At 46.3% G+C, this 24,900-nt stretch overlaps 1 protein-coding gene across 1 annotated transcript; it reads right to left on the reverse strand.

The window, feature by feature from the left end:
* Positions 1-1,410: 1,410 nt before the first annotated feature.
* LOC115536018 (integumentary mucin C.1-like) lies at positions 1,411-4,927 on the reverse strand (the record flags this gene model as incomplete). Its single annotated transcript, XM_030347675.1, has 7 exons — positions 1,411-1,440; positions 1,757-1,903; positions 3,857-3,984; positions 4,017-4,020; positions 4,166-4,251; positions 4,421-4,475; positions 4,823-4,927. Coding segments are annotated over 7 exons (555 nt in total), but the record flags the coding sequence as incomplete, so codon positions are not given.
* Positions 4,928-24,900: the final 19,973 nt, after the last annotated feature.

Raw genomic sequence — 24,900 nt, forward strand, 5'->3', positions numbered from 1 at the left:
GGGCAGCTGTGGTAGTTGTTGGTCCAGTGGTGGTTGTTGTCAGTCCAGCAGTAGTGGTTGTTGGTCCGGCGGTGGTAGTTGTTGGGGCATTTGTTGTTGTTGCTGTTCCAGCTTTGGTAGTTGTTGGGGCAGCTGTGGTAGTCGTTGCGGCAGCTGTGGTCGTTGAGGCAGCTGCAGTTGTTGTTGATCCAGCTATGGTAGTTGTTGGTCCAGCTGTGGTAGTTGTGTGGGCAACTGTGGTAGTTGTTGGGGCAGCTGTGGTAGTTGTTGGTCCAGCGGAGGTAGTTGTTGGTCCAGCTGTGGTTGTTGTCAGTCCAGCAGTAGTGGTTGTTGGTCCGGCGGTGGTAGTTGTTGGGGCAGTTGTTGTTGTTGGGGCAGCTGTGATAGTTGTTGGGGCAACTGTGGTAGTCGTTGCGGCAGCTGTGGTGGTTTTTGGGGCAGCTGTGGTAGTCATTGGGGTAGCTGTGGTGGTTAGTCCGGCGGTGGTAGTTGTTGGGGCAGTTGTGGTTGTTGCTGTTCCAGCTCTGGTTGTTGTTGGGGCAGCTGTGGTAGTCGTTGGGGCAGATGTGGTTGTTGTTGATCCTGCTGTGGTAGTTGTTGGTCCAGCTGTGGTAGTTGTTGGGGCAGCTGTGGTAGTTGTTGATCCTGCTGTGGTAGTTGTTGGTCTAGCTGTGGTAGTTGTTGGGGCAGCTGTGGTAGTTGTTGGGGCATTTGTTGTTGTTGCTGTTCCAGCTTTGGTAGTTGTTGGGGCAGCTGTGGTAGTCGTTGCGGCAGCTGTGGTTGTTGTTGATCCTGCTGTGGTAGTTATTGGTCCAGCTGTGGTAGTTGTTGGGGCAGCTGTGGTAGTTGTTGGGGCAGCTGTGGTTGTTGTTGGGGCAGCTGTGGTAGTCGTTGGGGTAGCTGTGGTTGTTGGTGATCCAGCTGTGGTAGTTTTTGCTCCAGCTGTGGGAGTTGTTGGGGCAGCTGTGGGAGTTGTTGGTCCAGCTGTGGTAGTTGTTGGTCCAGCTGTGGTAGTTGTTGGTCCAGCTGTGGTAGTTGTTGGTCCAGCGGTGGTAGTTGTTGGGGTAGCTGTGGTAGTAGTTGGGCTAGCTGTGGTAGTCGTTGGTGCAGCTGTGGTTGTTGTTGATTCAGCTGTGGTAGTTGTTGGTCCAGCTGTGGTACTTGTTGGGGCAGCTGTGGTAGTTGTTGGTCCAACAGACGCTGTTGTCGGTCCAGCAGTGGTGGTTGTTGGTCCGGCGGTGGTAGTTGTCGGGGCAATTGTGGTTGTTGTTGATCCAGCTGTGGTAGTTGTTGGTCCAGCTGTGGTAGTTGTTGGTCCAGCTGTAGTGGTGGTTGGTCTGGCGGTGGTAGTTGTTGGGGCAGTTGTGGTTGTTGCTGTTCCAGCTCTGGTAGTTGTTGGGGCATTGGTAGTCATTGGGGCAGATGTGGTTGTTGTTGATCCTGCTGTGGTAGTTGTTGGTCCATCTGTGGTAGTTGTTGGGGCAGCTGTTGTAGTTGTTGGGGCAGCTGTGGTTGTTTTTGGGGCAGCTGTGGTTGTTGTTGGGGCAGCTCTGGTAGTTGTTGAGGCAGCTGTGGTAGTTGTTGGTCCAGTGGTGGCTGTTGTGGGGCTTAATGTTGTGGTAGTTGGGCCTGCTGTGGTAGTTGTTTGTCCAGCTGTGGTAGTTTTTGGGGCAGCTGTGGTCGTTGAGGCAGCTGCGGTTGTTGTTGATCCAGCTATGGTAGTTGTTGGTCCAGCTGTGGTAGTTGTGTGGGCAACTGTGGTGGTTGTTGGGGCAGCTGTGGTAGTTGTTGGTCCAGCGGAGGTAGTTGTTGGTCCAGCTATGGTTGTTGTCAGTCCAGCAGTAGTGGTTGTTGGTCCGGCGGTGGTAGTTGTTGGGGCAGTTGTTGTTGTTGGGGCAGCTGTGGTAGTTGTTGGGGCAGCTGTGGTAGTCGTTGCGGCAGGTGTGGTAGTAGTTGGGGCAGCTGTGGTTGTTGTTGATCCTGCTGTGGTAGTTGTTGTTCCAGCTGTGGTAGTTGTTGGGGTAGCTGCGGTGGTTAGATCGGCGGTGGTAGTTGTTGGTCCAGCTGTGGTAGTTGTTGGGGCAGCTGTGGTAGTTGTTGGGGCAGCTGTGGTAGTTGTTGGTCCAGTGGTGGTTGTTGTCAGTCCAGCAGTAGTGGTTGTTGGTCCGGCGGTGGTAGTTGTTGGGGCATTTGTTGTTGTTGCTGTTCCAGCTTTGGTAGTTGTTGGGGCAGCTGTGGTAGTCGTTGCGGCAGCTGTGGTCGTTGAGGCAGCTGCAGTTGTTGTTGATCCAGCTATGGTAGTTGTTGGTCCAGCTGTGGTAGTTGTGTGGGCAACTGTGGTAGTTGTTGGGGCAGCTGTGGTAGTTGTTGGTCCAGCGGAGGTAGTTGTTGGTCCAGCTATGGTTGTTGTCAGTCCAGCAGTAGTGGTTGTTGGTCCGGCGGTGGTAGTTGTTGGGGCAGTTGTTGTTGTTGGGGCAGCTGTGATAGTTGTTGGGGCAACTGTGGTAGTCGTTGCGGCAGCTGTGGTGGTTTTTGGGGCAGCTGTGGTAGTCATTGGGGTAGCTGTGGTGGTTAGTCCGGCGGTGGTAGTTGTTGGGGCAGTTGTGGTTGTTGCTGTTCCAGCTCTGGTTGTTGTTGGGGCAGCTGTGGTAGTCGTTGGGGCAGATGTGGTTGTTGTTGATCCTGCTGTGGTAGTTGTTGGTCCAGCTGTGGTAGTTGTTGGGGCAGCTGTGGTAGTTGTTGATCCTGCTTTGGTAGTTGTTGGTCTAGCTGTGGTAGTTGTTGGGGCAGCTGTGGTAGTTGTTGGGGCATTTGTTGTTGTTGCTGTTCCAGCTTTGGTAGTTGTTGGGGCAGCTGTGGTAGTCGTTGCGGCAGCTGTGGTTGTTGTTGATCCTGCTGTGGTAGTTATTGGTCCAGCTGTGGTAGTTGTTGGGGCAGCTGTGGTAGTTGTTGGGGCAGCTGTGGTTGTTGTTGGGGCAGCTGTGGTAGTCGTTGGGGTAGCTGTGGTTGTTGGTGATCCAGCTGTGGTAGTTTTTGCTCCAGCTGTGGGAGTTGTTGGGGCAGCTGTGGGAGTTGTTGGTCCAGCTGTGGTAGTTGTTGGTCCAGCTGTGGTAGTTGTTGGTCCAGCTGTGGTAGTTGTTGGTCCAGCGGTGGTAGTTGTTGGGGTAGCTGTGGTAGTAGTTGGGCTAGCTGTGGTAGTCGTTGGTGCAGCTGTGGTTGTTGTTGATTCAGCTGTGGTAGTTGTTGGTCCAGCTGTGGTACTTGTTGGGGCAGCTGTGGTAGTTGTTGGTCCAACAGACGCTGTTGTCGGTCCAGCAGTGGTGGTTGTTGGTCCGGCGGTGGTAGTTGTCGGGGCAATTGTGGTTGTTGTTGATCCAGCTGTGGTAGTTGTTGGTCCAGCTGTGGTAGTTGTTGGTCCAGCTGTAGTGGTGGTTGGTCTGGCGGTGGTAGTTGTTGGGGCAGTTGTGGTTGTTGCTGTTCCAGCTCTGGTAGTTGTTGGGGCATTGGTAGTCATTGGGGCAGATGTGGTTGTTGTTGATCCTGCTGTGGTAGTTGTTGGTCCATCTGTGGTAGTTGTTGGGGCAGCTGTTGTAGTTGTTGGGGCAGCTGTGGTTGTTTTTGGGGCAGCTGTGGTTGTTGTTGGGGCAGCTCTGGTAGTTGTTGAGGCAGCTGTGGTAGTTGTTGGTCCAGTGGTGGCTGTTGTGGGGCTTAATGTTGTGGTAGTTGGGCCTGCTGTGGTAGTTGTTTGTCCAGCTGTGGTAGTTTTTGGGGCAGCTGTGGTCGTTGAGGCAGCTGCGGTTGTTGTTGATCCAGCTATGGTAGTTGTTGGTCCAGCTGTGGTAGTTGTGTGGGCAACTGTGGTGGTTGTTGGGGCAGCTGTGGTAGTTGTTGGTCCAGCGGAGGTAGTTGTTGGTCCAGCTATGGTTGTTGTCAGTCCAGCAGTAGTGGTTGTTGGTCCGGCGGTGGTAGTTGTTGGGGCAGTTGTTGTTGTTGGGGCAGCTGTGGTAGTTGTTGGGGCAGCTGTGGTAGTCGTTGCGGCAGGTGTGGTAGTAGTTGGGGCAGCTGTGGTTGTTGTTGATCCTGCTGTGGTAGTTGTTGTTCCAGCTGTGGTAGTTGTTGGGGCAGCTGTGGTAGTTGTTGGGGCAGCTGTGGTTGTTGTTGGGGCAGGTGTGGTAGTCGTTGGGGTAGCTGTAGTTGTTGTTGATCCAGCTGTGGTAGTTGTTGCTCCAGCTGTGGTCGTTGTTGCTCCAGCTGTGGTAGTTGTTGGGGCAGCTGTGGTAGTCGTTGCGGCAGCTGTGGTAGTTGTTGGTCCAGCTGTGGTAGTTGTTGGGGTAGCTGTGGTAGTAGTTGGGGCAGCTGTGGGAGTTGTTGGGGCAGTTGTGGTAGTTGTTGGTCCAGCTGTGTTAGTTGTTGGTCCAGCTGTGGTAGTTGTTGGTCCAGCCGTGGTAGTTGTTCCAGCTGTGGTAGTTGTTGGTCTAGCAGACGCAGTCGATGGTCCAGCTGTGGTTGTTGTTGGTCCGGCGGTGGTAGTTGTTGGTCCAGCAGTGGTGGTTGTTGGTCCGGCGGTGGTAGTTGTTGGGGCAGTTGAGGTTGTTGTTGATCCAGCTGTGGTAGTTGTTGGTCCAGCGGAGGTAGTTGTTGGTCCAGCTATGGTTGTTGTCAGTCCAGCAGTAGTGGTTGTTGGTCCGGCGGTGGTAGTTGTTGGGGCAATTGTGGTTGTTGTTGATCCAGCTGTGGTAGTTGTTGGTCCAGCTGTGGTAGTTGTTGGTCCAGCTGTAGTGGTGGTTGGTCTGGCGGTGGTAGTTGTTGGGGCAGTTGTGGTTGTTGCTGTTCCAGCTCTGGTAGTTGTTGGGGCATTGGTAGTCGTTGGGGCAGATGTGGTTGTTGTTGATCCTGCTGTGGTAGTTGTTGGTCCATCTGTGGTAGTTGTTGGGGCAGCTGTTGTAGTTGTTGGGGCAGCTGTGGTTGTTGTTGGGGCAGCTGTGGTTGTTGTTGGGGCAGCTCTGGTAGTTGTTGGGGCAGCTGTGGTAGTTGTTGGTCCAGTGGTGGCTGTTGTGGGGCTTAATGTTGTGGTAGTTGGGCCTGCTGTGGTAGTTGTTTGTCCAGCTGTGGTAGTTTTTGGGGCAGCTGTGGTCGTTGAGGCAGCTGTGGTTGTTGTTGATCCAGCTGTGGTAGTTGAGGCAGCTGTGGTTGTTGTTGGTCCAGCTGTGGTAGTTGTTGGGGCAGCTGTGGTAGTTGTTGGGGCAGCTGTGGTAGTTGTTGGGGTAGCTGTGGTAGTAGTTGGGGCAGCTGTGGGAGTTGTTGGGGCAGTTGTGGTAGTTGTTGGTCCAGCTGTGGTAGTTGTTGGTCCAGCTGTGGTAGTTGTTGGTCCAGCCGTGGTAGTTGTTGGTCCAGCTGTGGTAGTTGTTGGTCCAGCTGTGGTAGTTGTTGGTCTAGCAGACGCAGTTGATGGTCCAGCTGTGGTTGTTGTCGGTCCAGCAGTGGTGGTTGTTGGTCCGGCGGTGGTGGTTGTTGGTCCGGCGGTGGTAGTTGTTGGGGCAGTTGAGGTTGTTGTTGATCCAGCTGTGGTAGTTGTTGGTCCAGCGGAGGTAGTTGTTGGTCCAGCTGTAGTGGTGGTTGGTCTGGCGTTGGTAGTTGTTGGGGCAGTTGTGGTTGTTGCTGTTCCAGCTCTGGTAGTTGTTGGGGCAGCTGTGGTAGTCGTTTGGGCAGATGTGGTTGTTGTTGATCCTGCTGTGGTAGTTGTTGGTCTAGCTGTGGTAGTTGTTGGGGCAGCTGTGGTTGTTGTTGGGGCAGCTGTGGTTGTTGTTGGGGCAGCGGTGGTAATTGTTGGGGCAGCTGTGGTAGTTGTTGGTCCAGTGGTGGTTGTTGTGGGGCTTAATGTTGCGGTAGTTGGGCCTGCTGTGGTAGTTGTTTGTCCAGCTGTGGTAGTTTTTGGGGGTGCTGTGGTCGTTGAGGCAGCTGTGGTTGTTGTTGATCCAGCTGTGGTAGTTGTTGGATCAGCTGTGGTAGTTGTTGGGGCAGTTGTGGTTGTTGCTGTTCCAGCTCTGGTAGTTGTTGGGGCAGCTGTGGTAGTCGTTGGGGCAGATGTTGTTGTCGTTGGGGTAGCTGTGGTTGTTGTTGATCCACCTGTGGTAGTTGTTGCTCCAGCTGCGGTAGTTGTTGGTCCAGCGGTGGTAGTTGTTGGGGTAGCTGTGGTAGTAGTTGGGCTAGCTGTGGTAGTCGTTGGTGCAGCTGTGGTTGTTGTTGATTCAGCTGTGGTAGTTGTTGGTCCAGCTGTGGTACTTGTTGGGGCAGCTGTGGTAGTTGTTGGTCCAACAGACGCAGTTGATGGTCCAGCTGTGGTTGTTGTCGGTCCAGCAGTGGTAGTTGTTGGTCCGGCGTTGGTAGTTGTTGGGGCAGTTGTGGTTGTTGTTGATCCAGCTGTGGTAGTTGTTGGTCCAGCTGTGGTAGTTGTTGGGGCAGCTGTGGTAGTTGTTGGTCCAGCGGAGGTAGTTGTTGCTCCAGCTGTATTGGTGGTTAGTCCGGCGGTGGTAGTTGTTGGGGCAGTTGTGGTTGTTGCTGTTCCAGCTCTGGTAGTTGTTGGGGCAGCTGTGGTAGTCGTTGGGGCAGATGTTGTTGTCGTTGGGGCAGATGTGGTTGTTGTTGATCCTACTGTGGTAGTTGTTGGTCCAGCTGTGGTAGTTGTTGGGGCAGCTGTTGTAGTTGTTGGGGCAGCTGTGGTAGTTGTTGGGGCAGCTGTGGTAGTTGTTGGTCCAGTGGTGGTTGTTGTGGGGCTTAATGCTGTGGTAGTTGGGCCTGCTGTGGTAGTTGTTTGTCCAGCTGTGGTTGTTGTCAGTCCAGCAGTAGTGGTTGTTGGTCCGGCGGTGGTAGTTGTTGGGGCAGTTGTTGTTGTTGCTGTTCCAGCTGTGGTAGTTGTTGGGGCAGCTGTGGTAGTCGTTGTGGCAGCTGTGGTTGTTGTTGATCCTGCTGTGGTAGTTGTTGGTCTAGCTGTGGTAGTTGTTGGGGCAGCTGTGGTTGTTGTTGGGGCAGCTGTGGTTGTTGTTGGGGCAGCGGTGGTAATTGTTGGGGCAGCTGTGGTAGTTGTTGGTCCAGTGGTGGTTGTTGTGGGGCTTAATGTTGCGGTAGTTGGGTCTGCTGTGGTAGTTGTTTGTCCAGCTGTGGTAGTTTTTGGGGCAGCTGTGGTCGTTGAGGCAGCTGTGGTTGTTGTTGATCCAGCTGTGGTAGTTGTTGGATCAGCTGTGGTAGTTGTTGGGGCAGTTGTGGTTGTTGCTGTTCCAGCTCTGGTAGTTGTTGGGGCAGCTGTGGTAGTCGTTGGGGCAGATGTTGTTGTCGTTGGGGTAGCTGTGGTTGTTGTTGATCCACCTGTGGTAGTTGTTGCTCCAGCTGCGGTAGTTGTTGGTCCAGCTGTGGTAGTTGTTGGGGCAGCTGTGGGAGTTGTTGGGGCAGTTGTGCTAGTTGTTGGTCCAGCTGTGGTAGTTGTTGGTCCAGCGGTGGTAGTTGTTGGGGTAGCTGTGGTAGTAGTTGGGCTAGCTGTGGTAGTCGTTGGTGCAGCTGTGGTTGTTGTTGATTCAGCTGTGGTAGTTGTTGGTCCAGCTGTGGTACTTGTTGGGGCAGCTGTGGTAGTTGTTGGTCCAACAGACGCAGTTGATGGTCCAGCTGTGGTTGTTGTCGGTCCAGCAGTGGTAGTTGTTGGTCCGGCGTTGGTAGTTGTTGGGGCAGTTGTGGTTGTTGTTGATCCAGCTGTGGTAGTTGTTGGTCCAGCTGTGGTAGTTGTTGGGGCAGCTGTGGTAGTTGTTGGTCCAGCGGAGGTAGTTGTTGCTCCAGCTGTATTGGTGGTTAGTCCGGCGGTGGTAGTTGTTGGGGCAGTTGTGGTTGTTGCTGTTCCAGCTCTGGTAGTTGTTGGGGCAGCTGTGGTAGTCGTTGGGGCAGATGTTGTTGTCGTTGGGGCAGATGTGGTTGTTGTTGATCCTACTGTGGTAGTTGTTGGTCCAGCTGTGGTAGTTGTTGGGGCAGCTGTTGTAGTTGTTGGGGCAGCTGTGGTAGTTGTTGGGGCAGCTGTGGTAGTTGTTGGTCCAGTGGTGGTTGTTGTGGGGCTTAATGCTGTGGTAGTTGGGCCTGCTGTGGTAGTTGTTTGTCCAGCTGTGGTTGTTATCAGTCCAGCAGTAGTGGTTGTTGGTCCGGCGGTGGTAGTTGTTGGGGCAGTTGTTGTTGTTGCTGTTCCAGCTGTGGTAGTTGTTGGGGCAGCTGTGGTAGTCGTTGTGGCAGCTGTGGTTGTTGTTGATCCTGCTGTGGTAGGTATCGGTCCAGCTGTGGTAGTTGTTGGGGCAGCTGTGGTAGTTGTTGGGGCAGCTGTGGTTGTTGTTGGGGCAGCTGTGGTAGTCGTTGGGGTAGCTGTGGTTGTTGTTGATCCAGCTGTGGTAGTTGTTGCTCCAGCTGTGGTAGTTGTTGGTCCAGCTGTGGTAGTTGTTGGGGCAGCTGTGGGAGTTGTTGGGGCAGTTGTGGTAGTTGTTGGTCCAGCGGTGGTAGTTGTTGGCGTAGCTGTGGTAGTAGTTGGGCTAGCTGTGGTAGTCGTTGGTGCAGCTGTGGTTGTTGTTGATTCAGCTGTGGTAGTTGTCGGTCCAGCTGTGGTACTTGTTGGGGCAGCTGTGGTAGTTGTTGGTCCAACAGACGCAGTTGATGGTCCAGCTGTGGTTGTTGTCGGTCCGGCGGTGGTAGTTGTTGGTCCAGCAGTGGTGGTTGCTGGTCCGGCGGTGGTAGTTGTTGGGGCAATTGTGGTTGTTGTTGATCCTGCTGTGGTAGTTATTTGTCCAGCTGTGGTAGTTGTTGGGGCAGCTGTAGTAGTTGTTGGGGCAGCTGTGGTTGTTGTTGGGGCAGCTGTGGTAGTCGTTGGGGTAGCTGTGGTGGTTAGTACGGCGGTGGTAGTTGTTGGGGCAGTTGTGGTTGTTGCTGTTCCAGCTTTGGTAGTTGTTGGGGCAGCTGTGGTAGTCGTTGCGGCAGCTGTGGTTGTTGTTGATCCTGCTGTGGTAGTTATTGGTCCAGTTGTGGTAGTTGTTGGGGCTGCTGTGGTTGTTGTTGGGGCAGCTGTGGTAGTCGTTGGGGTAGCTGTGGTTGTTGGTGATCCAGCTGTGGTAGTTGTTGCTCCAGCTGTGGTAGTTGTTGGTCCAGCTGTGGTAGTTGTTGGGGCAGCTGTGGGAGTTGTTGGTCCAGCTGTGGTAGTTGTTGGTCCAGCTGTGGTAGTTGTTGGTCCAGCGGTGGTAGTTGTTGGGGTAGCTGTGGTAGTAGTTGGGCTAGCTGTGGTAGTCGTTGGTGCAGCTGTGGTTGTTGTTGATTCAGCTGTGGTAGTTGTTGGTCCAGCTGTGGTAGTTGTTGGGGCAGCTGTGGTAGTTGTTGGGGCAGCTGTGGTTGTTGTTGGGGCAGCGGTGGTAATTGTTGGGGCAGCTGTGGTAGTTGTTGGTCCAGTGGTGGTTGTTGTGGGGCTTAATGTTGTGGTAGTTGGGCCTGCTGTGGTAGTTGTTTGTCCAGCTGTGGTAGTTTTTGGGGCAGCTGTGGTCGTTGAGGCAGCTGCGGTTGTTGTTGATCCAGCTATGGTAGTTGTTGGTCCAGCTGTGGTAGTTGTGTGGGCAACTGTGGTAGTTGTTGGGGCAGCTGTGGTAGTTGTTGGTCCAGCGGAGGTAGTTGTTGTTCCAGCTGTGTTTGTTGTCAGTCCAGCAGTAGTGGTTGTTGTTCCGGCGGTGGTAGTTGTTGGGGCAGATGTTGTTGTTGGGGCAGCTGTGGTAGTTGTTGGGGCAGCTGTGGTAGTCGTTGCGCCAGCTGTGGTTGTTGTTGATCCTGCTGTGGTAGTTATTGGTCCAGCTTTGGTAGTTGTTGGGGCAGCTGTGGTAGTTGTTGGGGCAGCTGTGGTTGTTGTTGGGGCAGCTGTGGTAGTCGTTGGGGTAGCTGTGGTTGTTGTTGATCCAGCTGTGGTAGTTGTTGCTCCAACTGTGGTAGTTGTTGGTCCAGCTGTGGTAGTTGTTGGGGCAGCTGTGGGAGTTGTTGGGGCAATTGTGGTAGTTGTTGGTCCAGCTGTGGTAGTTGTTGGTCGAGCGGTGGTAGTGGTTGGGGTAGCTGTGGTAGTAGTTGGGCTAGCTGTGGTAGTCGTTGGTGCAGCTGTGGTTGTTGTTGATTCAGCTGTGGTAGTTGTTGGTCCAGCTGTGGTACTTGTTGGGGCAGCTGTGGTAGTTGTTGGTCCAACAGACACAGTTGATGGTCCAGCTGTGGTTGTGTTCGGTCCAGCAGTGGTGGTTGTTGGTCCGGCGGTTGTAGTTGTTGGGGCAGTTGTGGTAGTTGTTGGTCCAGCTGTGGTTGTTGTTGGTCCAGCGGTGGTTGTTGTGGGGCTTAATGTTGTGGTTGTTGGGCCAGCTGTGGTAGTTGTTTGTACAGCTTTAATGGTTGTTTGGATTGCTGTGGTAGTTGTTGGTCCAGCTGTTCTAGTTGTTGGGCCAGCTTTGGTAGTTGTTGGTCCAGCTTTGGTTGTTGTTGGTCCACCTGCGGTTGTTGTTGGTCCAGCGGTGGTTGATGTTGCTCCAGCTGTGCTTGTTTTGGGGCTTAATGTTGTGGTAGTTGGGCCAGCTGTTGTAGTTGTTAGTTCAGCTTTAGTGGTAGTTGGTATTGATGTGGTAGTTGTTGGTTCAGCGGTGGTCGTAGTTGGCGCAGTTGTGGTTGTTGTTGGTCCAGCTGTTGTAGTTGTAGGTCCAGTGGTGGTGGTTGTTTGTCCAGTTGTGGTTATAAAATAGTAATTAATCATTCTTCACCCTGCTGTGATTTTCCTTAAACTAGCATTTGCTTTTCTACAAATCAATTCCGATTTTGATTCTTTCTTCAAACTATGTTTTGTCATATTATCAACTCAAATTGTGTCAAGCAATATAACCAGGTGAAGGGTGTTTCTTACCGTAACATAACAGAAGAACCACAAAACCTGTCTTGAGATTCATTTTCACTGTCTCTTATCTGCGAAGCAAAACATGTCATTTGTTCAAAACCTCAACGTTTTTTTGTGGATGTTTTTTTTTATGAAAATATGACCAGTAGTTTAGAGTTTCATACATATAACCTGTAAACATTTAATTGCAGTTGTAGTTCAGAACCTCAACTTTTTTATTTTTTATTAATGTTTATTCACATCATCCATTATATTTTAAACAGATGCTCAAGGCATTTAAAGAATAAAGTTCCCTGTAGACACATATATGAGATGCTAATATAAATTCTATAGGCTAATACATTCAGCCTCTGGACCTCAGTACTCACTGGTTCAGTTGGTGTCAGTAGAGTCTTAACACTGTCCTGTGGTCTGTAGTTCCTCTGATGCTTTGCTCCTTGAAATCTGCCAGCGTCTGCAGGTGAACTCTCTTTATACCGCACCTCCGTGATGACTGTCTCAGCGATTCAAAGACATTTAAATATAAACATATATTGCGCATATTGAATAGCATCTCCTCCCATCTTTCACTGTGATTCTTCTCTGTTGTAATAACAGCCTTTGTCTTGGATTTGGGAGGGGCTGATATCATATTTTGTCAACAGGCTCAGCAACTTTGTGGGGTGTTCTGACTAAGTTAACTTCACCTCAGAAAGGTATTTCATGGTCACCTTGCTTTATTTAGGCCTCATCTGTCTCTCTTTTATGTTCGTCACTGTTGGATATTATATTGACTCATGATTTATTGTGCATACATTATAAATCGATATATATATAGATGCTTGAAATATTTAAGTCAAGTTTGCGAGTCCTTTTCACTGGGCTACATGAGGCTGAGGGTTCAATGTGAGTGACTAGAACAAATTATTCATTCTCAACTGAAGATCAAGGCATCAAGACTGCTGCAGCTCGACTGCTGGTATCATGACTACTGGTATCATGACGGCTGGTATCATACTGGTATCATGACTACTGGTATCAAGACTACTGGTATCATACTGGTATCATTAATACTGGTATAATTACTACTGGTATCAAACTTGTATCATGACGACTGGTATCATACTGGTATCATGACTACTGGTATCAAGACTACTGGTATCATACTGGTATCATTAATACTGGTATAATGACTACTGGTATCAAACTTGTATCATGACGACTGGTATCATACTGGTATTATGACTACTGGTATTATACTGGTATCATACTGGTATCATGATGGTGGTATTATACTGGTATCATGACTGCTGGAATCATGACTGCTGGCATCATACTGGTATCATACTGGCATCATGCCACATTTGCATTGCATTGCCACTTTGACATTTGTCATTACTTTTTATTCAACATATTAAACCATAGATATGTCCACATACATGTATAGGCAAACAAGCGAACAGATCACATCTTCAACATCTTTGGTTTTGTGTCCTTCTATCTGTGAAGGCGTCGTCATTATTCAATTAGAAAAAAAGACTGGATTGACATTGATCTATGACCAAGGCAATCAATTAACTAATTAAATTAAAAAACATAATTATACATGTATTTTGTATTGAGTTCTTTCAAAATATATTAATAATTGTCTTTGCTTTTAGGGTAGAGGAACTGGTAGCATAGCTCACTATACTTTCCAAGTGTATTATAAACTAACCTTGAACCTCGAGTCCTCGATCACTGGTTGAGGAGGAGTTGTGTTTCTACAGGGTGTGACAGGACCCTCCCCTCTCACCACAGGGTGAGGGGGGGGGGGGGTCAGTAGCGCCCTTCTCTTGAATTAGATAAAGAGAAGGGCCCTTCTGACTTAGAGTAAGAGAAGGGCCCTACTGACTAAGAGTAAGAGAAGGGCCCTACTGACTAAGAGTAAGAGAAGGGCCCTACTGACTAAGAGTAAGAGAAGGGCCCTACTGACTCATATAAAGAGAATGGCCCAACTCACTTATATAAAGAGAATGGCCTACTGACTTAGATAAAGAGAAGGACCAACTGACTAAGATAAAGAGTAGGCCCTACTGACTTAGAGTAAGAGAAGGACCTACTGACTTAGATAAAGAGAAGGGCCCTACTGACTCAGAGTAAGAGAATGCCCCCACTGACTTACATAAAGAGAAGGGCCCTACTGACTTAGATAAAGAGTAGGGCCCTACTGACTCAGAGAAAGAGTAGGGCCCTACTGACTTAGATAAAGAGTAGGGCCCTACTGACTTAGATAAAGACTAGGGCCCTACTGACTTAGATAAAGAGTAGAGCCCTACTGACTTAGATAAAGAGTAGGGCCCTACTGACTCAGAGAAAGAGTAGGGCCCTACTGACTTAGATAATGAGTAGGGCCCTACTGACTCAGAGAAAGAGTAGGGCCCAACTGACTCAGAGAAAGAGTAGGGCCCTACTGACTTAGATAAAGAGTAGGGCCCTACTGACTTAGATAAAGAGTAGGGCCCTACTGACTTAGATAAAGAGTAGAGCCCTACTGACTTAGATAAAGAGTAGGGCCCTACTGACTCAGAGAAAGAGTAGGGCCCTACTGACTTAGATAATGAGTAGGGCCCTACTGACTCAGAGAAAGAGTAGGGCCCTACTGACTTAGATAATGAGTAGGGCCCTACTGACTCAGAGAAAAAGTAGGGCCCTACTGACTTAGATACACATCTTGCACATTGGGACTTTAATTAGTCATTACACTCATTAGTTATTGTTTAAATACAAAGCATTCAATAGTGTTCAATTCAAGGTTCATATTATTCCCCTATCTAAATTAATAATACATCAATTCCATTTCCAACCTATTTCTGACCAACCGGTCTTCCGAGATCCTGTAATGAGATTAGGAGAGTTGTGTACATAAGTATTTCACTGTAGTATATACTGAAATACTTCTATACAATGCCATTAAGGACTCACTCACACCCAGCATGTGGAAACACCAGTCCGTCCAGTGCTCTGAACGAGGGTGTGCTTATGCTGTGGTTAACTATAGCATGTAATTATGATGTATAACCTGCGAGGCTGTGATGCCGGTATGATTCCCTCCGAGCTGGTGGTGGCAGCTCCAGCTCGGTACATCGTCTACGCGCCAAAGCTGTCCGGTGGAAACTGATGAGGCAAAGTATTTCACATTTTGTTAATGAAGTAATAATACATTACTACGTAATACTGTATTATTCTGTATGTTGTAACACCTTTTCTTCCATGATTTTAGTGCACTTTGCTAAAAACAATATAGCAATTAATAAAAATAGATAATTGAACCACACCTTAGCCTAAAAATCTACTCGCCCCTAGCGGCAGCATATTTAATTTGCAGCCAGGGAGGTCTAGCCTTCTGTCGTCGTTTTTCGCTGCTGGAAACCGAAAATGGGACAGGCCAATCAGATCGTTAAGTGCGGTATCGAGCCGAATGAGGACAGAGCATGGACATAATAAGGGACAGAGCTGCGACGGTTCGGTGTTAAAGGTAAACAATAATGGCTGCTGCTGCTGCTGGTGAACAGCTGTCTTTCGACTCGGCTTTGGCCGAGTCGAAAGACTCTTCAAGACTTGAAGTTGTCATTTTCTTTGAGAAATGAACAAAGAACTGCACTGAAGTCTGTCCTGGAAAAGAAAGATGTATTCAGAGTTTCTCCGACCGGATACGGTAAAAGTTTGATGACTACGTCACCTTCTTCGTTGCTCTGATTGGTTGTAGTTCTATCCTATTGCGTGCAGAGGGAACTTGAAAGACAACCGTTTATCCCGCCCACACTGCCCCCGTACGAGACCAGATTCCGATATGGGTCTGGCTTTCCAGGCTACCCCCACCTAGTAGTTTGCATAAAACTTGTTTTTGGTAACGCTATATATTAAGGTTCTCGCCTTTGTTAATAGGGAATAAGACCCTCATTATATGCTTATTAACATTAATTGGTGTTAATAAGACTATCTATAAGTGTTAATAATAACATTATAAACATGTTTATTGTGAGATTATACGACTTTTATAAGCACCTATAAGTAACTTGTTAACTATTTATTTATTGCTTGATAACATTAATAATAGTCTTATAGTTGTTAATAAACGCATTACGAACCCATTTATTGAGTCTTAGATTACCTATTATGTCATTGTTAAACCTTTACTAAGCATTTTTTATGCTCATTTAGGTTAATAAATCGGTAGGTTAATTGCAGGTACGGGATCTAAAGCGGGAACAATACTTATTAAGGTTAATAAGTCTGCACATGTTGAGTGAGTGATCTTTTTAGTGCCTCATATCATATCCATTAAAGGCTTTTATTTTGAAGGGAAATTTTAAACCGGAAGTTCTGTTTATGCAAGCGTGTCATGAATCCATGTCTAAACGGTTTAATGCTTATGTAACCTGTCTGCTAACTCTCTATTGTGGTCAATGTTCCCTATTTTTTTTATACAGTAACAAGAAAGACCAGCCAGAGGAATCCTCAACCATCCCCCGAGGCCATGGAGAAGCCGGACTCGGAATCGTCTAGTCCCAGTCCAAGAGTATGTTCAAGAATATTAAAAGTTTTTCAAATTAAAAGTATATCTATTTTGCAAACAAGCTGTCTTAAAGTGTGTTTTTTTGCTTCACCGCCATACCATTGTATTTACAGTATGAATATTTTTTGTTTCACAATTTACATATTGATAACATACAGTTCTCATTAACTGTAAATAAGTGTATATTAAAGGTCCCATTGCATGAAGATCTCACTTTGTGAAGTTTTGTATCATTTACATGAATTCCCCTAGCCTGCCTATCGTCCCCCAGTGGCTAAAACTTGCGTTCGGTGTAAAACGAGCACTAGGTATCCTGATCGCCTTTGAAAAAATGGAAGCTCAGGCGCGCTGATTTGGAATGTGGCCCCATATGTCGTCATAAAGGTTACCAAGTTACCTCCCCTTTCTCTGCCTTGCCCCCTCAGAAAATTTAGCCCACCAATGAGACAATGAGCTACGACTCATTAACCTTAATAATCATTGTTACTTATAAGTTGTTCCCGCTTTAGATGCCGTACCTGCAAAATGCATAATTAGCAGTGTTTGTAATCACACACATGACGATGTGTGTTTGTGTGTGTGATTACAAACACTATAACGCAAGTGTTGTACTATTCTTTGTTATTTGGAAAACCGTTCTGCTGTTGGTGTTATGGCGTATTACACGTTGGTTCTTTGACGTCTCTTGTATTTTCACAACAAGAATGTAGTTGGAGTTATCTCAGCCATGGTTGAGAAGGAATTTGTGGAAAGAAACTTTGGCTTTGACTCCCTGAAGTACATGAACTGCGACATGGAGGAGGGGGCAGCGGGCAGCGCACGGTTCAGTGTTCTTCAGATTGATGTGGAAGTGGAAGAACCAGAGACGTCGGAGAACCCAACGCAGTCGTTTGTAATTCATAATATCGTCTTCAGGTGCACACAGCTTGTGGCCGTGATATGTATTCTATGATATAGATATCTATGCATCATATGATATTATTTAGATATAGAGCTCCAGGACTGTAACGCAAGTGTTGTGCACTTCTCTGTTAATTGGAAAACGGTTCCGCTGTTGGTGTTATGGTGCATAACACGTCGGACTCTCGTCTCTGGTATTTCCACAATGAGACTCGTAGTGGGGGTTATCTCCGCCATGGTTGAGAAGGAATTGGGGGGAAGGAACTTTGGCTTTGACTCCCTGAAGGACATGAACCAGGATATGGAGGAGAAAGCGATTGTTGCCCGTGATTTTCCCCTGCTTCCCGCTGCCCGCTGCCGAGGGACCACCGTGGTGGAGCCTCAGCAGCGAGGCTCTGGCGGGAGACATCGCGGTCAACAATTGCGGGCAACAATCCCTTTCTCGTCCGTGTCGTGGTCCAGTCTACTTCAGATTGATGTGGACGTGGAAGAACCAGAGACGTCGTTTGAGATTCATAATATCGTCTGGAGGCGCACACAGCTTTTGGCCGTGATAATATATATTATATGATATAGATATCTACGTATAATATGATATTATTTAGATATAGAGCTCCAGGACTCCCGCCGGAGCCCCCGGGGGTTTCTAGAATATTTACATAACACGGCTAAAGGCTGTGTGCGCCTCGCCATTGCGATACATCCACTGTAAACAGAGAGCATGGTACCGTGGCTGCAAGCTGCTCAGGGCCACACCCCCACCCTCCTCCTTGACCCGCCTCGCTCCTCCTCATTTGCATTAAAGCTACAGACACCCAAACGGCGTGTTTGGGGAAAGCTCAATGTGCGACTGGCTCGGAGTGGCTGTAACTCTGCACCACGGCTGAATTTAGAGAACGTCTTCAAATAGTGTGTTAGGGGCCTACTAATATCTGTATTAAACCATCCATAATGTAGCATGCCATGGGAAGTCAAAGGACGTATTAACCTTAATAAGCATTGCTCCTGCTTTAGGTCCCGTACCTGCAAAATGCATAGTGAGCAGTTTAATACAGGGACTTTTTAACCTTAATAAACCATTAACAGAGCTGTGAAGATTGCGACCTACCCCTCTCATCCTGCCGACAGTCAGTTTAATTTTTCCCCTCTGGACTGCGGTACAGGGCTATTATGTCCACCTCCACCGTTTTTTCCCCCAAGCAAGCAATATCCCTCCTTAATAACTCTTAAACTCCATTGCACTTTAATTTTATTTAACACTGCACTATCTCCATCCCTAATAATTTATTGCCCATAATGGTACAATTTGTCCTTGTGTTGTGTTTTTGTATTTCTGGTTTACTGTGTGTTGCCTCCATGGAGAAGACCAAATCGAATACCTAGTATATGTATACATGTCGAAATATGGTTGATATGGATATAGGGAACCTTGCCTAAGCATGGTTCCCGGCTTAGATCCCGTACCTGCAAAATGCATAATTAGCAGTTTAATAAATGACTTATTAACCTTAATAAGCATTGTTACTTATGAGTTGTTCCCGCTTTAGATCCTGTACCAGCCCAATGCATAATTAGCAGTTTAATAAAGGACTTATTAACCTTAATAAGCATATAGTAAAGTTATTATTGTCCCTTATAGATAGTATTTTAACCCCAATTAATGTAATTAAGCATATAATAAGGTCTTATTACCTATTAATAAAGGCATATTTCAAGGACCTCAACATAAAGCGTTACCCTTTTTTTTTTACTTTTAAGGGACTGTACTAAACACCGTTTAAAATATAATGTTTTCAGCTTCTCCACACTGATTCATTATTAGGCAACAGCTACCAGCGAATACAACTCAAACGTTGTGCGTGCCAACTCCGGTTGTCTTTCAAATCTGTTTGTTTGTTAGAGTCCAGCGTCAAACCACTTCAGCCGAACCAGTGGAGCTGCGTTCCATCCCGGCTAACAGTGACTTCCTCCCAACACGTCTTAACCTGTCACTGCCACATCTTACAACCCTTCTCTCGCTGAGGGTGACTCACCGCCCGGCACGGTTCGCCTCCCAACCGGGGACTCACTGGTCACCTCTGTTTCACCTGAGCAGAACCCAGGACACCTGGAACACATCCTCATGGTGTGTGGTGTCGGTGTGTGAAGGTGTGTCCACATGTCAAACACAGAAGAACTGAGCATCAGTCTAATATGCATGCATAGACCCATGTATATACATTCATGTCATATACACGTATACACGTACATATATCCATGTATACACATACATATTTATACATGTATACACGTACAAATATTCATGTGCACCCACACACACACACACCTATTCAAAGAGCATTACTAGGTGGTGACTACGTATATATATTAGTGCTGTCAAGCGATTAAAATATTTAATTCGCATTAATGTCATAGTTAACTCAGGATTAATCGCGAGCAATCGCGATTAATCGCAAATCTTTTATCTATGCTAAACATCCCTTGATTTCTTTGTCCCATTAATTGTTCTCATTTTAATGCTCTTATCAACATGGTGAAGTGCATCGGCTTGCCTTCTGCAAATGTTTTTTTATTGATAACAACATTGGCATTTACTGATCAAAACAGGACGATACAAAAAAAAAGCCTATAGTGAAATTAAACGATGAACATACAAACGTACTGCCTTGAACATAGCAGTCAGAGGCCTGTTTCAGGTAGCTGGTTTTGAGGCAACCCCGAGTTTGTTCGCTCTGAGTTAGTGGAAACTCTGGATTTTCCGTTTCAAGTAGCAGGTTTCAGCGCAACCGAGAGTTAGTTGCTGCGGCAACATACGCCGTGGACCTAACCTGCTCGGGAGGTGGTTAGACCTACTCTGAGTTAGTTGTCTATAAGGCTGAAGGCAGCTCTCCGACAGAAGGAAGTGTTAGAAATGGCATGTCCTTTTCTACGAGAGCCTGTGTACGTAGAGGCTTCGATCCTCAGAAGGAATCTCCGTGAGGAACGATTATTAAGAACCCGGTTGGATATACTTTATTTTCCTGATAATTTTCTTCACGAGCGCTATCTTTTTTAAGCGCAATCCATCATTTATTTAGACCACCTTCTCAGCCCCCATGTTAACTGTCAAACGCACCGGGGGCATGCTTGAAGTTTAAGTTTAAGTTTTTTGACGCAATTAACGCATGAGTAGAATGATCTGCCCCGTGCATCCCACCCGCTCTGTAGGCTACTACAGTCACTTTAACGTTGTGGCTTTCCGATGATCAGAGTAGCTGACTAACCACGGACCTATAACTGCTGCAAGTCAAGAAACTCATTTTAAGAATGCAAGGCAGAAAAGTCCCTGGTACTGCTTTTAACCAGATCCTGTTCTTCTCTACACGCACATGCTCAGCATAATCGTATGCAATGTTCACTGAAGTAAAACCCTTTGAGTAAACTGTTCAACAAAATAACTCGTCCCACCACAGCCCGTGTTCTAATAAAGACAATCTACTTTTTATGAGGATTTCTTTATTTCCTGAAAGCACAAAGTCATTCATATTGGGTATGTTTTTAGAGCAGGGAACAGTATCCCAGTTTCCACCTCACCCACCTTTAACTTATGTTCCAAAATTTGGATCTCCAAAGCATCCTTTTGCATCTTTTGAATTGTTACAATTGCATGAAGGTTGGTGAGGGCATCTGGTTCAAGTAGCCTAGGGCGATGACGCCATCAGTAACTGGAAGAAGATGATTAGACAGTGAAATGATTACTTGAGCCAGAATATTGCCCCATCTAATTTGTAACGTGCTGTGTTGCGTGTACATATTTAATTATTTTGAATAACCAACCTCTTATAAAGGCATTTCTATCCTGGAGGGTGGGGGGGCGGGGTCAGAGGAGCTCCCCCCAGGGATGCCCTCAGCCACAGGACGCATACTCTGTTCGCTGAGGGCCATCCCCTCAGCCTCTGTGAGGGCTGCAGAGGTGGACCCCCTCCAGTCTTCCGGGCCTCTGCTTTTTTTCGATTTGCTAACATGGAGGAAAATGTTACCCTAAAATTCAGTAAGCACTATTTTGAAGACATGTATACATATATATATATATATATATATATATATATATATATATATATATATATATATATATATATATATATATATATATATATATATGTAATGCATTTGGCCTAGGTGTAGCCTTCTAATATTTCTAAATCCTATTAACTATTGGCAGTGTTGGGGTGGCTGGGAAATGTACTACTTACATTTACTGCTTAAATATAGGCCCATCACATGTTGAAAATAGCTGTTAAATTAGGTAGAGCAGGCAAAACAGCACAATTGATTTGATTTCAATTAAACATTAGTTTACATTTTTGAACTATATTTTTGTACTTCATCTTCATTTGCAAGTCCTCTTGGGGCAACTTGGGGTTGCGTAAATTGACACACACATACACACAATATACATATTGAATGAGTGGAAGATATTAAACTATCCTCTTATTTTATTTTACTAATTTATTTTACACAGGCATTGACTTGTTCAGCTATTTCATGCCAAACAATCTCTCGCGCTGTCGCTGCCGCGGCGGTATTGTTTTTTTTTTGTTTAAAGGGGTAACTGCTCGGCATAGGCGTTCATTAGAATTTCCAATTCCGTGGGGAAAAGTAAGTGGATCTCCGCTTTTGGTCCATGTTTGATCATGTTATCAGAGATCCATTGATGCTGGCTCGTTATAGTCAACAGGCACGCCCTCAACCCAGCGTGAACACACCCCGAGTTGATTAAGCCAACGCTGATCGCCTGTTCTGAAACCGAAAACCCAGAGTTGCTTTTCAACCCAGAACTCTGAGTCAACCAACTCAGAGCGCAGGATTAAACTCAGAGTATGTTAAACCAGCTACCTGAAACAGGCCTAGGCTACTGCTTCTTTGTTTTGAGCCAAAGGAAAAAAAAATTTTTTTTAAATAATAAATTGCGTTAATCGCGTGATAAAAAAATTAACGCGGTTAAAATTGGTTTGCGTTAACGCCGTTAATAATGCATTTAACTGACAGCACTAATATATATTTATATATATATAAAAAACATATTTTAATCGCTTGACAGCACTAATATATATATATATATATATATATATATATATACATATGCGCCGGGCACAAGAGTATATATATATATATATATATATATATATATATATATATATATATATATATATATATATATATTTGTATGTATATATATATATATGTATACATTAAAATATGTTGTTGGGAACCAGGGTTTTTCATTGGACAAACAGTGGCCAAACAGCTGGTGTCCAGTAAAGAGTGAACATCATCTTCTATTGATACAGACCAACGGGTTAAACTGTTGGGGACTCACTCGGGGCATGGCCCCTCCTAGGGCTGATGGACTCCAGGCTGATATTTAAACGTGCATATGTCTTCCTCCAGGAACATTAGTCCCGTCAGTAGTTAGAATTACACTTTGAGCACTCTCTCGAGATCCAGCCCGGTGTCTTACACATTAATATGTACATTCATTCAAACACTTCTCTGTCCCTCTATTTTAATGAGTGACAGTACAGTAAATAATATAAGATGCTCATGGTACCACGATGCTTTGTGTTTTCATTGAGTCCGCAACACTGCAGTCATTGGTTGGTGTTCAGGCGGTGTTTTTGGCCTCATATTTCAGGACCAAACCCTCCACACATAACACAATGTGATAGAACCTGGCGCCCTCTGCTGCCAGCGGGGTGTATAACACGATGCAAAGTGATCCGGCGCCATTTGCCGTCCATGAGCCACAATCCACTTTTCCCTCCCCGTTTTAAAATATCTTTATTCACAATTATTTGCAAAAAATAACCATTTGATATTTGTGTGTGTGTCTATGTATGCATATGTACCCAGATTTACATTTGATTGGTGTGTGTTTGCAGGAGGGTAATGAGTTGAATACTAACGAATCTGGATATTTGTGTCATAATTATTATATGTTCTTCTACAATGATATGCGACAGGTATAATACAAATATGACCAAACAAGTTTGCTTTAATTTCAATTTTGGTAACCAAAGTGTCTGACCTGTGGCTCAGACCGGGCCTACACCTACAACAGTATGTTGAACATCCTAGCGTTCCTTGTATGGGTTTGGGTAATAGGTTAACCTATCGATTGTTAGTGCTTGGCACTTGGTTCTATGAAGATCCTTACTGTAACCACAGTGATATATATCGGGCCCTATTTTAACAATCTGAAACACAAGTGAGAAGCGCCGAACGCAAGTAGCTTCGTGGGCGGTTCTATGGCGATGTTGCTATTATACGGGCGGATAAATAACTCTTGCGCCAGACGCAAATCTAAAAGGGGTTGCCCTGAAGGAACCTAATTACCCGTAGGTCTGCTTTGGGCGTAACGTGCAATAAACCAATGAGAGTGCCATCTCCCATCCCCTTTAAGAGCCATGAGCGCATTTGAATCTGACGGTTGATATTTTGACAGCGCGTCTGCAGTCTCCGATGAGACAAATGCATGACCACATGATTTTCTAAACTTCAAATGGCTTAGATTATGGCCAAATAAGATGGCCTAATTCACACATGGAGTATCGTTTTGTTCCACAACTTCAGAAATACTGAGTCCTCAATACATTTTGGCAATGAAAACTTAACAACCATATGATGTGCGGTAACTGTGGTTCTATTTAATGATATACTCAATTCATTAACAAACCTGTTTCTTACCAGTATTGTATGCATTATCGTTTTCGACTTGTACTCCAAATATGGATGTGTGCCCCCTTTAATATACATTGCCATGGACTGTATTATGCGTTACGTGTTTAGTTTGTGTGTGTTTAAACAGATGGATGCACACATTCATTAATTATTTTACTCATACACACACGCGTGCCCGCATTCATTCATTCTTTTTGGCACTCACTTGCGGTAAAACAATGTTTTTTCACAATTTCATCAATCCTGCGTCAGTGGAGAAAGTCAATTGGATGCAACATAGGGCCCATATTGTGTTTCTTTTTTTTTTTTTCTGACAAATGGACTTATTGTAAGTCTCTTTGGACAAAAGCGTCAGCTAAATTTCATGCAAATTTAAATCTTGAGATATCTTTCGAAAATTTAGTGAGATAACATTTTCTATTATGATTTCACAATAACGTTTTTTATTTAATGATACAGACATTAAACATTTGCAAAAAAATAAAATATATATATATATTATACATCTACTAACACTTAATAATTGACCAAGAGAGCAAATAATACCAGTTTGTCACGCAACACTAAATTAAAAGCTCTGCTGCGATTCCAATGACTGTTACTACAAGACAACTGTATCGATTCTGAACTGAGGTTGATAAAGGTATTACCGTGACTGCCATATTCACTCCTCCTACATGCATAATTCCATCTTCCTGTGCGACTCCTCCAGTTGTTGATGTTGTATTTCTGGTGAAGGCTGTGCTTTTAGTTGAGCCAGCTGTCGCTGTTCTCGTGATAGTCAGGCCAGATGTAAATGTTGTGGTGGTAATCAGGTCAGCTGCAGATGTTGTGGTGGTAGTCAGTTCAGCTGTAGCTGTTGTGGTTGTCGTCTGGGCAGCTGTTGGAGTCGTTCGGCGAGTAGTGAACATGGTCGGGCAAGACGTGGTTGTAGTCTGGAAAATGGTGGTGGTAGTTGGCCCAGCTGTTGTAGTCGTTCTGCCAGTTGTGGTTGCAGATGAGCCAGCAGTACTAGTGGTTGTCTCAGCTGGACTGTATTGACTCGGAATAGAAAAAGAGAAAGGTATTATAACTACCGGGATTATCATCTGTACTCCGACTACATTCCAAACTCCTGGAGCTGTCGTCCCCAGTGGAGCAGATCCTGCTGTTATTACAGCTCCTTCACTAGTTGGTCCATCTGTGGTCGTTTTTGGTCCAGCTGTGGTAGATGGGCCAGCTGTGGTACTTGTTAGTCCAGCTGTGGTAGATGGGCCTGCTGTGGTTGTAGTCAGGCCAGCTGTGGTACTTGTTGGTCCAGCTGTGGTAGTTGGGTCTGCTGTGGTTGTAGTCAGGCCAGCTGTGGTACTTGTTAGTCCAGCTGTGGTAGTTGGGTCTGCCGTGGTTGCAGTTGGGCTAGCTATGCTTGTAGTTTGGCTAGTGGTGCTCATTGTCGGGCTAGCTGTGGTTGTACTTGGGTCCTCTGTACTGTCTGGACTTGGAACTGAAAAGGAGTAAGGTAGTATAAATACTGGGATAATCAGCTTTACTCCAACTAGATTCACAGCTCCTTCACTAGTGGGTCCAGCTGGGGTTGTAGTTTGGCCAACAATGTTAACAGTCAGGTCACCTGCGGTTTCACTTGGGCCAGATGCAGTTTTAGTTGTTCTGCCAGGTGTGTTTGACGTTGGTCCAGCTGGAGCAGTCATTTGGTCAGCTGTTGTAGTTGTTGGTCCAGCTGTGGTAGTCATTGGGCCCGTTTTGATAGTTGATGGTCCAGCTGTAGTAGTTGTTGGGCTAGCTGTGAAAGTCATTGGGCCAGCTGTGGTAGTTGTTGTTCCAG

Source organism: Gadus morhua, chromosome 22, assembly GCF_902167405.1.
Source record: "Gadus morhua chromosome 22, gadMor3.0, whole genome shotgun sequence".
In the NCBI taxonomy this organism is placed as follows: domain Eukaryota; kingdom Metazoa; phylum Chordata; class Actinopteri; order Gadiformes; family Gadidae; genus Gadus; species Gadus morhua.